The sequence below is a fragment of the Mytilus edulis genome, chromosome 14 (genome assembly GCF_963676685.1).
Source record: "Mytilus edulis chromosome 14, xbMytEdul2.2, whole genome shotgun sequence".
Lineage (NCBI taxonomy): Eukaryota > Metazoa > Mollusca > Bivalvia > Mytilida > Mytilidae > Mytilus > Mytilus edulis.
This window is the reverse complement of record NC_092357.1, coordinates 68,130,865-68,143,401: the sequence shown is the minus strand read 5'-3', so window position 1 is coordinate 68,143,401 and position 12,537 is coordinate 68,130,865. Positions and strand designations below refer to the sequence as shown.

At 33.0% G+C, this 12,537-nt stretch overlaps 1 protein-coding gene across 3 annotated transcripts in view; it reads left to right on the top strand.

Annotated features, from left to right (window-relative positions):
- Positions 1–12,537, top strand: part of LOC139502412 (sodium-driven chloride bicarbonate exchanger-like) — a 69,895-nt gene that overhangs the window by 24,990 nt on the left and 32,368 nt on the right. For all 3 annotated transcript variants that reach the window (XM_071291860.1, XM_071291859.1, XM_071291861.1), the window contains exons 2-9: positions 2,898–3,093; positions 4,751–4,911; positions 5,620–5,835; positions 8,422–8,525; positions 8,944–9,189; positions 10,251–10,397; positions 11,552–11,637; positions 12,037–12,211. In XM_071291860.1, the coding sequence (XP_071147961.1) occupies positions 2,900–3,093; positions 4,751–4,911; positions 5,620–5,835; positions 8,422–8,525; positions 8,944–9,189; positions 10,251–10,397; positions 11,552–11,637; positions 12,037–12,211 (1,329 nt within the window). In that variant the 5' untranslated portion in view covers positions 2,898–2,899. The remainder of the gene's footprint in view (positions 1–2,897; positions 3,094–4,750; positions 4,912–5,619; positions 5,836–8,421; positions 8,526–8,943; positions 9,190–10,250; positions 10,398–11,551; positions 11,638–12,036; positions 12,212–12,537) is intronic.

Sequence of the window (12,537 nt, the reverse complement as noted above, 5' to 3'; positions counted from 1 at the left end):
AATAAAGTAAATCTAACGGAAACAAACGAATACTGTTAATCTAACGAAAACGACCGAATACTGTTAATATAACGGAACAAACGAATAAGGTAAATCTAACGGAAACAAACGAATACCGTTAATCTAACGGAAACAAACGAATACCGTTTATCTTACGGAAACAAACGAATACTGTTAATCTAACGGAAGCAAACGAATACTCTTAATCTAACGGAAATAAACGAATACCGTTAATCTAACGGAAACAAACGAATACCGTTTATCTTACGGAAACAAACGAATACTGTTAATCTAACGGAAGCAAACGAATACCGTTAATCTAACGGAAACAAACGAATACCGTTTATCTTACGGAAACAAACGAATACTGTTAATCTAACGGAAGCAAACGAATACTCGTAATCTAACGGAAATAAACGAATACCGTTAATCAAAGAAAAAACACAGTATAATTTCAGTTTTGTTTAATGATAAAAAAAAAATTATTTTGTAAGTCGTTCAGTAAAAATATTTTAAACTTTGATTTATATTTAAATCAAGTCTGGCTTGTCATCAGCCATCGGAAATTTTACAATAAGATTTTGTCAAAAGAGAAGATGACAGTAGTATTAAACATAATTATCTGCAATTTTTCACGAAAATTGGAAGCACCTGATATTATTCCGATTTTAGTGGGTTTATGTTGCTCACTCTTTTTTTTCATTGTAGTGTTTTGTTTCCGTAAGATTAACAGTATTCGTTTGTTTCCGTAAGATTAACGGTATTCGTTTGTTTCCGTAAGATTAACAGTATTCGTTTGTTTCCGTTAGATTTACCTTTGTTTTTTCAATGTTTTTGTACTTTGGCAAAACACGTTTGTTTTATTCGACCAGTGGGTTTTGATAATCATTTTTTCTGCACATGTGGAATGCAAAATTTAAGGCTTTCTTCCTTGTTTCGTTCATCTTGACATTTTAGTACAAAGTCTAATAGGAAAAAGAAGAAAATAAACAATTTCGGATCTTGTTTAACTCAATGACACCTAAGACTTTTACCATAATAAATAAAAAGTACACAACAATAATTTGTTACATCGTTATTGCATGATTAATGTGTGAAGAATAATTTGTCAAGGTATTCACCAAGGCTATCCGCTGTCAACTATAATATTAATATTTTATGTATTTATCACTATGTCATTTACAGGGGCCTGGAAGGGGGTCCTTTATTTACAAGGGCCTGGAAGGGGGTCCTTCATTTACAGGGGCCTGGAAGGGGGTCCTTCATTTCCATATTCTTCAATTGTTTAGGTACATTAAAGTTCGTTTCTGTGTATGTTACATTTTAATGTTGTGTTTTTTCTGTGTCGTAGTTTTCCTCCTACATTTGATTTCGTTTCCCTCAGTTTTAGTTTATAACCTGGATTTGGTTTTTTCCTAATCGATTTATGAATTTCGAACAGCGGTATTCTACTGTTGTCTTCATTATGCATTTTTTGGCCCATTATTTCTCTAATCTTTATATTTTAGCACCTCTTTTTTTCTTTTGTTAATTTTCTTGGTCTTTTGTTCTTTATTTTTTATAGTTTATTATCATTCTCTATTTTATAGATTCCCATCCACAACCTCATTTACAAGTTTATACATGTTGTGTGGTTCTATGATTTTTTGTGGGGTTCGTGTTGTTTATTCTTTAGTTTTCTATGTTGTGTCGTGTGTGCTGTTGTTTGTTTGTCTTTTTCGTCTTTAGCCATGGCGTTGTCATTTTGTTTTAGATTTATGAGTTTGATTGTCCCTTTGGTATCTTTCGTCCCTCTTTCATATGATTACAAAATTTGTTTACATGCTATCACCTTTTATATACTGTATAGAACAAACACATTTCATTAACATATTGCTTTATTCAAAAGGATAAACATGATCCGTAAATGGTCAATATAATGGCTTTTCACACTATTGAAATTGTTTACACAAATAGTACCAACAAAAACTTCCACAAAAGTTTGTTTCGTCGAGTGTTGACATTTTATGTTCTATTTTTTCCAATAATTTTAGCTTAAATTTGATTATGGTATTGATAAAGACCGGTGTATGAATACAATGTAAAACATAATGATTATTAAAACGACTTCGATGCATATTGGCATGTTTGAGAAAATGAATATATTAGCAATAAATACTAATAAATAAGAATTGTCATAGTTAACCATGTAAATTTTCTCCATTCATCTTTTCTTCTTGTTTAGTGGAGTTCGGCATATTCAATCGTAATTTCCCTGTTTAGTTTTATGTTTTGTATTTGTCCCGTAGAGTTATCTGTCCTTTATTAACACGAAATGGTGTTTCTCTTTATAGTTCTCAATAATATTATTATAACCCGAATAAGATGATTCAACATTTAGTTTGAATAAATTGATGCGTCAAAAATTTCAATGAGACAACCCAGAAATACAGTTTTACTAAAACTATTAATAATACTTGTATCTTTATTAAAATAGCATTGCACCTGTGTTTAATTTTTTAATGTCACTCAATATCATGAAAATGTTTCATTTTAATATTTTGCAGCAGACATAATTAATTATGTGTTGTGCTTACCTTTTCGGAGTACCTGCGATCACCCCTAGTTTTTGGTGGGGTTCGTGTTGCTTATTCTTCAGATTTCTATGTTGTGTCTTGTGTACTATTATTTATCTGTTTGTCTTTTTTATTTTTTCAGTTTATTTTCGATTTACGAGTTTGACTGTTCCTCTGGTATCTTTCGTCTCTCTTTCTTTCTCGATTGTAGTCCTGTCGAATAGTTAGATAATTGTTACATGTATTAAGTGATGATTGTTTGCTATCAAAATGTTTTGACTCTGAATAAATTTGTTCATACACAATCTGTTTTCGGTAATTTTACTGATTTGTTTCTTATAGAAATGTCATCACAAATAGCAACAATTACACCAACGCGATTGGATCCTGCACTGTCTAACAGTGTAAAGATACAGGTACCAAAGTTCGAAATAACTATCGACGATGTATTGGAGAAGCTTGAACCACGTGATTTATTCTGTCAGATGGACGCTTTGCGTCATTACAACGACGACTTCGTCTGGAAGGAAGTACGAAGGTGAGTAACGCCCCTTTTCCTCTAAATGCTCCACTATCAAATTACAATGTTTGACAAAAGAATCCTACTTTTTAGTAAGTAAGAAAGAAATATTTACTGTTGTCCGTACAGCAGTAGGTATGTAGTACTACTTCTGTGTCGAAACTGATAGTAATTTGAAGTGTTTAACATATGCTTGCAAAAATGATCAGTGTATCGATGTCAAAACTCCCAACAATTCAATAAGATATACAATTCAATCAATGTACAGGGACTTGCAAAGTTAGAACAGTAGCGCGAGGGTAAGCGTCACCTGTTTAAAGGGAAACAAAACTGCTAAGGGAGTTAACTCTTTAAAATCAGCTGAGTGATTTTATCACATACTTTAACTATTACTAAAGAGAAATCAAACTTTTTTAACGATCAATATTAGTGTTTTTCAAACTGCTACATATCCAACCAAATTATTCCTGTAAATTTTGTGGATCAAATTTCTAGAAATTTTCATATTTTGTAAACAGGTCAGAAAAATTATTTTGTAAAATCTTTATGAAAATTAAAAGAGCCAAATCAATTTCGTCACAGTGTTGGGTACCCCCGTAAGTGTGAAATAAATAGTTCACTTAGATCAAATCATGTTCTATTCTTAATCTAATCCATCCACATCGACAGATAATACATGCGTCCTTCTTCGAGTTGTATCCCTTGGCTAAAAATCTAAAAAGTGATACGAAGCCGGTTATTTGAAATCTGAATACCTGAACTTAATCAATGTCTGATTGAAAGGTTATTATTTGTTTTGCCTTAGTTACTTTTCAGGTTGCCATTGTCATATTTATCATTTATACATACATATATTTCGGGAACTTTTATAGTTGACTATGCGGTATTGTTGAAAGCCTTATGGTGACCTATAGTTGTTAACTTCTATTTCATATGTTATCTTGTGGAGAGTTTTCTGATTGGTAATCATACCACATCTTATTTTCATGAATTAATTATTATTAACAATCTTGATAAAAAAAAAATTTAAAAAAAATTATACATTTCGTGCGTCCGAAACCTCAGAACCACGTGAACCAAAACAGTTGAATGCATTGGATGTATAAATACATTGACAGGTTTGGAGATATCTGAGTATGTGTTCAGTGTTTCTTTTGGTCCGTTGTATTTCTCTTATAAAAAGTAAAATAACAAGTAAACTGAACTCTGAGATAAATTATAAACAGAAAGTCCCTAATCAAATGATAAAACACATCAAACGAATGGACAGCAAATGTTATATTCCTGACTTGGTACAGGCATTCTCAAATATAGAAAATGTTGAATTGAACCTGGTTTAATAGCGCCAAACCTCGCACTTGTACAACAGTCGCATCAATTTCCATTATAATTGATGTGTTTCAATCGGTTTTGGTGTATGACCCAGATTTGATTTCCCTTAATCGATTTATGACCATTTTACAGTAGTGTACTACTGTTGCCTTTGATTATATTTGTAAATGTATACATTTTAATCAAGTGTGGATAGATGACCTCACACTATTCATTCGAAATCTTAATAACATAACCTTATTTTACGCCTTTCATACATTGTAAGTAATTGAAAATATCATTTTCTGTACTTGTGAAAATTCAAATCGGTGAAAATTGACAATAACATCACTTTTAATTTTAGATGGGTGAAATTTGAAGAAGAAATAGAAGAGAAAGGAAAACGATGGTCAAAACCCCACGTGTCATCGATCTGTATGCAGTATCTAACAGAGCTACATCAGATCGTGGTATCTAATCCGTGTTTACTAGATCTAGAGGCTACATCCATGTTCGATATAGTCGGTAGGTGTCGCTTTCTGTCGGGCTAATATTTTCTACTACAGTGAAACCTGTTTAAGCTGAACCTCGTCAGGACTTAAGATTTTGTTCGGTTTTATCAGGTTCACAACGCACATAATTTGATTTGACGGTGCTCACGAACATGTTTGGTTTATACAGGTTTTCAGTTAATACATGAATCGGTTTAGTCAGGTTTCACTGTATGATTATATTTTCCCTTTTGTTGTTAATTCTGTCAAATTTCAGAAGTTTTTAACGTCTTTTTAAAAACTCATTTCGAAAATGTGGAAATGTAATTTCCGAAAACCGTTTTTTGACTCTAATAGTACAGTTATTAGTAGGTCGCTGAATTCATCGAAGAGCAAGGTTGCAAAGCAGATTTACCATTATTGATTACGTGAGCATTTTGACAATAATAGTGAACATGTTCAAACAAAGATATAAAACAATAAAGTATGATTAGAATTCTAATACAACAAAGAGATTTAAAATTCTTTAGACACGTACAGAATAATCCACAACATACACGAATGTTAAATTGGAATGTCAGCTAATTTACTTTCGAAGAGCGGTATACTACTATTGCCTTTATTAACAACGCTCTACTAATACCATGTATATGTGTGTATATCTTAAACAAGGAGTACAATACATTAATAATAGTCAGACAAAATCAATTGGATGAATTATCATGTTATTATTTTTTTTCAGATATATTATTGGAACAGTGGCGGTCAAATGGAACCTTAAATAGTCTGTTATGGAATCATGTTAAAGCTGTTCTGCTTAAAAGACACAAACATCAGCATGTCGGCAGACGACAGATAAAGCGCCACCAAAGCAGAGCCAGTAATCTGTTTCAAGGGGCGTTTCTCAGCGACGAAGAGGATGTGCCGTCATCACCGGAAACCAGGAGTAGAATGAATGGTTTGTATTGTATAGTAGTTAATGTGGAAATTAATTTGATTTATGTGACGGATGGGCGTAAAGAACTATAACCTTCACTTTTTGTAATTTTCAATAGATGGATTGCTATTGAAAGTCCAATGGAAAATATTGTAATCTTATTTAGGAAAAGGTTATGATTATATGAGATGGCTACAAGATTTGAATCACCTGTTCTGTTCTGTACAGATATGTTCCACCAACGAAGACAAGCCCGTTTTTAATGCTAGACTCGTTGTCCCACATGTTTCTAACTTCCAATCGAACAGTTATTCCCTTACTAATGCAAACACCCCAATAGCTAAATAGCGACTTTCAAATTTGAAAGTATTTGATTGGTCTCCACCGGTCGTGTAATCGACACTCAAGCACGTGTTAATAAAGTGCAAGCAAAACAATCTAAGTTGTATCAAGATATATCCTTGTTTATTAGTGGTTTTAGAGGTAACAAAAGTGCTATGTATTTTAATTTAGACTCATTATCGTCTAATTTATCACAGAAAGTTCAAAGACAAAGTACTATAATGTAAAATGTCGTACCATCAGGGGAAACAGGAGACCATATGTATTTCTTTATTGTGTGCAAAAAATCCACGTTTAATGCAGGTAAAAACAGCTCAGAACATTCCGCTAAGATCAATCTTAAAACTGGAATGTAAAAAGGTGAAATATAAGAATAATGATGAAAGACGTGCCTAATTGTTTTTACACATTATTCTTATGTTGTACTATTACACCTAATACATATTGTTCTTATGTTGTACTATTACACCTAATACACAATGTTCTTATGCTGTACTATTACACCTAATACACATTGTTCTTATGTTGTACTATTACACCTAGTACGCATTGTTCTTTTGTTTTACTAGTACACCTAGTACACATTGTTCTTATGTTGTACTATTACATCTAATACGTATTGTTCTTATGTTTTACTAGTACACCTAGTACACATTGTTCTTATGTTGTACTATTACACCTAATACACATTGTTCTTATGTTGTACTATTACACTTAGTACGCATTGTTCTTATGTTTTACTAGTACACCTAGTACGCATTGTTCTTATGTTGTACTATTACATCTAATACGCATTGTTCTTTTGTTTTACTAGTACACCTAGTACACATTGTTCTTATGTTGTACTATTACATCTAATACGTATTGTTCTTTTGTTTTACTAGTACACCTAGTACACATTGTTCTTATGTTGTACTATTACATCTAATACGTATTGTTCTTATGTTTTACTAGTACACCTAGTACGCATTGTTCTTATGTTGTACTATTACACCTGGTACGCATTGTTCTTATGTTTTACTAGTACACCTATTACACAAGTGTTCCATGTTAGGCTTAGTGTTGAGTCCTCACTAACATGTTAAGCCTCCTCGAATGTGTTATGTGCCTTTCCTAAGTCAAACACCTGCATTTCAAAGGATTTGTTGGTTGCTGATTGTCATATTTGTTTTTCGTTAACAGTTTTATTGTTATTAAAGCTGTTGGTTTCCTTGAAAGCTGTGAAAGTACTTTTATTCGTGGGGTACCAATTTTCGTGGTTTTCGTGGATGACTTTATCTACGAATTTAAGTGTCCAACGAAATAAAACAACCATGGTCCAAATCAAAACATGGAACGATCCCAATCGGTAAGTTTGACTACTGATATGATCTAGAGAATATATTGAATAACGCCAAATCTGAGTTACAAATCTGAGAATACTTTATAGCAGTCACAGAACTTCAACCGCATGCAGAATTTTACCCATTTAATCTTTAATAACCTTAACTCTACAACTTTTGATTTTTTAATGCTCATAACAAAATATTTCTGATCGATGAAAGTCAGATTTCCGGTATTGATATGCTAGTATGATAAAGTGTTCATTTATTTACTCATAGTTCTCGGACAAATGGGAAATAATAATTTCATGCTGGGCTTGATTTTGATAAGAATTATTTGACAATTCAAGATACGTTTATAGCATTTGTTTATGTTACTGTTTTCTTTAGGTGATATGTGTATGGCCTCATTAACACCTTTGATGGTCTTTAATCTGTTGATCACTTTATCATGGGTTAATTAGTGTTGTCACTTCAATGTTTATTTTGCAATTTCTTTCAATCCAGACTATTTGTAACCTTCGTTTCTAAAGGCTTTAATTTTTCATTGTTTTTTTTAGAAAACTAAAATCCACGAATTTAAAAACCAACGAACATGACAATATTGCTCAAACCACGAAAATTGATACCCACGAATTAAAGTACTTTCACAGTGGTTGAAAACTGATATGTAGGGGCCTTTTATATCTGAAGATATGGTACATGTATGGGTTATGCCAAGTTCATTGTTGAAGGCCATACGGTGACAAATAGCTACTGACGTTCATTTTCTATGAACTACTAACATCTGACTCATGCGAGGAATACAACAAATGAACAACGTATGGTTCAGATCTAGTACGAATGGTTGCAGTCACGAAATGACGCAAAGAAGAAACAGTTTTGCTTATGCACCCCCCCTCCCCTTTATGTTACCACTTAATATGTACTTATTCAATTTAAGGAGGATACCAGCCCAGCACACAAAGCCTATCTGAGATGGTCAACGGAATGGAAAATGGTGATGTCAAAGCAAGCAATCCTAATTTACTGTCATTCGGTGGAGAGGTTTGTTATCGCATGATTTTTACATAATACTTGTGAAAAATAGTTAAAACCCGTAATTTACAGAATAACTTATTCTTCACGCTCCTGTTCGCTCAAAAAGAAGGGAGACTAAAAGAGCACTCAGTCTCTTTGCATCTTAAACACAGTTATCTAACAAATATATGTATACATTTTAATCAAAATATAAAACAATGAATACACATACACTCCTATATGAATGACAAAGTGGGGTGGCGTAGGAATCAGAGTTACATAAGGAAAAAATGAGAACGAATTCGAAAATAATACTAGAACATATGATTTCAAAACTTTTGTCTGTTTTCCAGTGCCAAACTTTTTCCTGGAACTTTCAAGGCATAATTTAAACTTGAAATTAAAATATCGATTTCTGTAATTCATGTTGCTTTTTGTAATCCAGACAAATAGAAAGTTCAAAAGGAAGATTCCAGATGGAGCTGAGGTTATGAATGTAATGGTAGGAGAGGTAGAAGAACTCACCGACAACCTGTGTGCTTTTGTGCGTTTGCGCGAAGCAAAGGACCTAGGAAAAATAACGGAAGTCGACTTGCCAACTCGTTTCCTGTTTATACTACTGGTTCCTAAAGCTCATTTAGAACCAGCAATAGAAGCTGGTCGATGTATGGGAGCACTTATGACAGACGAGGTAAACAAACATGATAAATGCACAAGTACCTTATGTATTATGGTATTCATTTAAGAAAATGTGATCACAACTTCTAATTAACATTACATTTTAGTACAGTGTGAATTTATACGGCAGTTGATGCATGCATAAGCGGAGATTTGCTTAATAGTTAAAAGATGATTCTAATATGACGTGCTTCTTTAGTTTTGTAAACAAACCCATGCTCGAAATCCAACAAAATTTGTTTGCACATGCGTATATCGACTAATGCAGAAAAATGAATGGTATGCATTTAACTTAAACTTAAAAAAAGTATAAACAATAGAAAAAATGGTCTAAATATTTGATTAAAAAGCCTACCCCCTCCCCCCTCGCTGACCCTCTATCGTTAGGTCTAGACAGTCAAACAGTTTATCGTGTGATTAGCTACACTGACATTGTCATGTAAATGACAAACTTTGTCATATTTTATTGTTTTATGTTTGTTTGTATATTTATTTATATCGTACTTTTTAATTGTAGTAAATTGTAATTTATTGATATATCAATCATTTCTTAACTATTATGTGTCCACAAATCTAGTTAACAAGACAATACAGTATTTCAATGGACATGAAAACATTAAAAAAGATGAAATAAAAAATAAATGTAATTTTTTGATAGTTATAGCTTACGAGAAAACAAGTTTATTATATAGAATAAAAGCGTAGAAAGTCCTTCAAAACAGTCATAAATTGTCTGTAAGTTATTGATTTTCATTTTTGATTCTACAGTACTAGAGTTTTTGAAAATACATTAAAATGATAATAGGAATCACAAAAAGTAGTAAGCTACTGTAGATAAATGGACCTACAATGACTAGTGTAAAACTATTCAAACATAAAAACACGATTAATGGACCCAGAATCAGAAATTAACCAATAGAAATACACATGTGTGTGCTGCTTCTAGTACTGAGTAAAGGTATAGGGTCAAGAGTCATGACAACAGGGTAAATCTATGTAAGAAATTCAAAAGAACCAACCACATTAATGTATTCGTATGTAAATCATTCCAAATTATAATTTATGTTCAATTAGATTTTCCGGGAAATTGCGTACATTGCTGAGGATAAAACTGATATTCTCTCAGGATTGCAGGAGTTCATCAGTCAAACGATTGTGCTGCCCCCTGGATCATGGGACCCTAGCATCAGAATAGAACCACCAGCCGAAATTCCCACAAAGGTAGGAAAACTCACGAAAATAATTTTATTAATTTAGAGTAAAATTCAATGATAACCAAATGCTGACTGCTGTACCCCAATTTTTGACAATTTTACTTAGTATGTATGTTTGTTTGCTCGAACACTGTTGTCAATATATTGGAATTGTATGCAACTGTCATACATCTGAGAGCAACCAAACTTAATCCATCATTTTCTACATAAAGAAATGCGTGTACCAAGTCATGAATATGACCGTTGTTTTCTATTCATTTGGTGTGTTTGAACTTTTGATTTTGCCATTTGATAAAGGAATTTCTGTTTTAAATTTTCCTTGGAATTCGATTATTTTTGTTATTTCACTTTTTATTCTACCTAGTCAGATCAAATTCCTCCAGGCAAAATTCCACTAAAATAGGACTCAATTCATTCAGCAAAACCAAGAAAGTAAGACTTAACCCATCAACGTATGAACATTCTATCCAAGTCAGTATCTTACTTTTTAAGTGTAACGAATGTGACTTTTAGTGGTACAAAGGTGGCCTCCTGACCCACGTTGAAGGAGCTACATGTAAGGTTGATTGTTTTATTTGGAACATTAATATGCTTCAAGTATCTGCCACTGGACGTAAAGTAAACAGCAATCTATATAAACCTACCTTTATGTTGATATACTAGTACTTGTTAATGATATTTCTGATACAATGTATAATTGTATTGCCATTTAATTTCAATACTGTAGTATGACAATACACTTTTTTGGAGGATGATAATTTAACGCATAATAGTAATCAAAGGTACCAGGCTTACAATTTAATACGCCAAACGCGCGTTTTGTCTACATAAGACTCATCAGCGGCGCTCAGGTCAAAATAGTTATAAAGCCAAACAAGTTCAAAGTTGATTAACATGAGGACCCATAATTCCAAAGATATTGCTAAATACGAAAAATTCATACTTTTATAAATAGGAATATATAAAAATTACCATATAATTGATATTCATGTAAACTGAAGTGCTGACTACTGACCTGGTGATACCATCGGTGACGAAACGTCCACCAGCAACATAAATCATGAGATAAATCACCGCATATATCATTAAACCCCTAGGGGCATAAATGTGCATTTCATAAAAAAAAAAAAATCTCTACTACATTTGTATATTGGATTGTAGGAATCGAGAAAACCTCCAGTGTATACCACTATTGTTGTTAATGAAGATGACAGTCATGATGACCCGACATTAGAAAGAACAGGCAGGTTTGTATTTATATATCAGAATTCCCCGTTTCAGAATCTAATGCATCCTGGGTAATATTTTCAAAAGTGTTCACCATTGGGCAAAACGTCGGGATTGGTTAGAAATGTCATTAACAATTGGAATTTAACAAATGACGTGACGTTATTTTAATTTTGGGGTACAATGTAATTACCCATGATCCTTTAGATTTTGAAAAGGCGAAATATGTCAAGAATAGGCAAAGATGACTTTAGCTTTTTGTATTAGGTACCTTTTGGTCATATACATGTAGCCTTTCGATGTGTTGGTCTTAAACATCCGGGGCTTTACAATTAATGTCTTGATTGGAGCATCCCGAACGCTCAAAGTGGTTTGTTTTCATTTAAAATTATGAAAGTGAACTTTTTGTATTTTTTCAGAGTATTTGGTGGCCTTATTGCTGACGTAAAACGAAAACTTCCGCACTACAAAAGTGATTTTACTGACTCATTGCATATACAGTGTGTGGCATCATTCATTTATCTCTTCTTAGCCACATTAACCCCTAATGTGACCTTTGGTGGATTGCTGTCAACTGCAACAGAGGGATACATGGTAAGTGTCTTTTCTTTAAAAATTCAAACGAGTTCGCCTGAAGTAGGACTCGAGTACGGAAGGCTGTCGACCTTCGAACCTCGGTCAAGTCAACCAAAGACTTCAAAATTGGTATGTGTTGCTTCACCGCCCAGCACTCTGCATTTAGGAATAAGAAAAAATACTGGTTGAGTCGGAATAAGAATAATGCGTCAGCGTTAGGTGACAATTTGAAACTTATTTCTCAAGACCCCATGAGGGGTAGGTGACATGACATGTCTTCCTTTGGAATGTTACCTTGTGATTTAAAAATTCGGATAAGCGTGACGGTCTAGTACAAAGCAGGG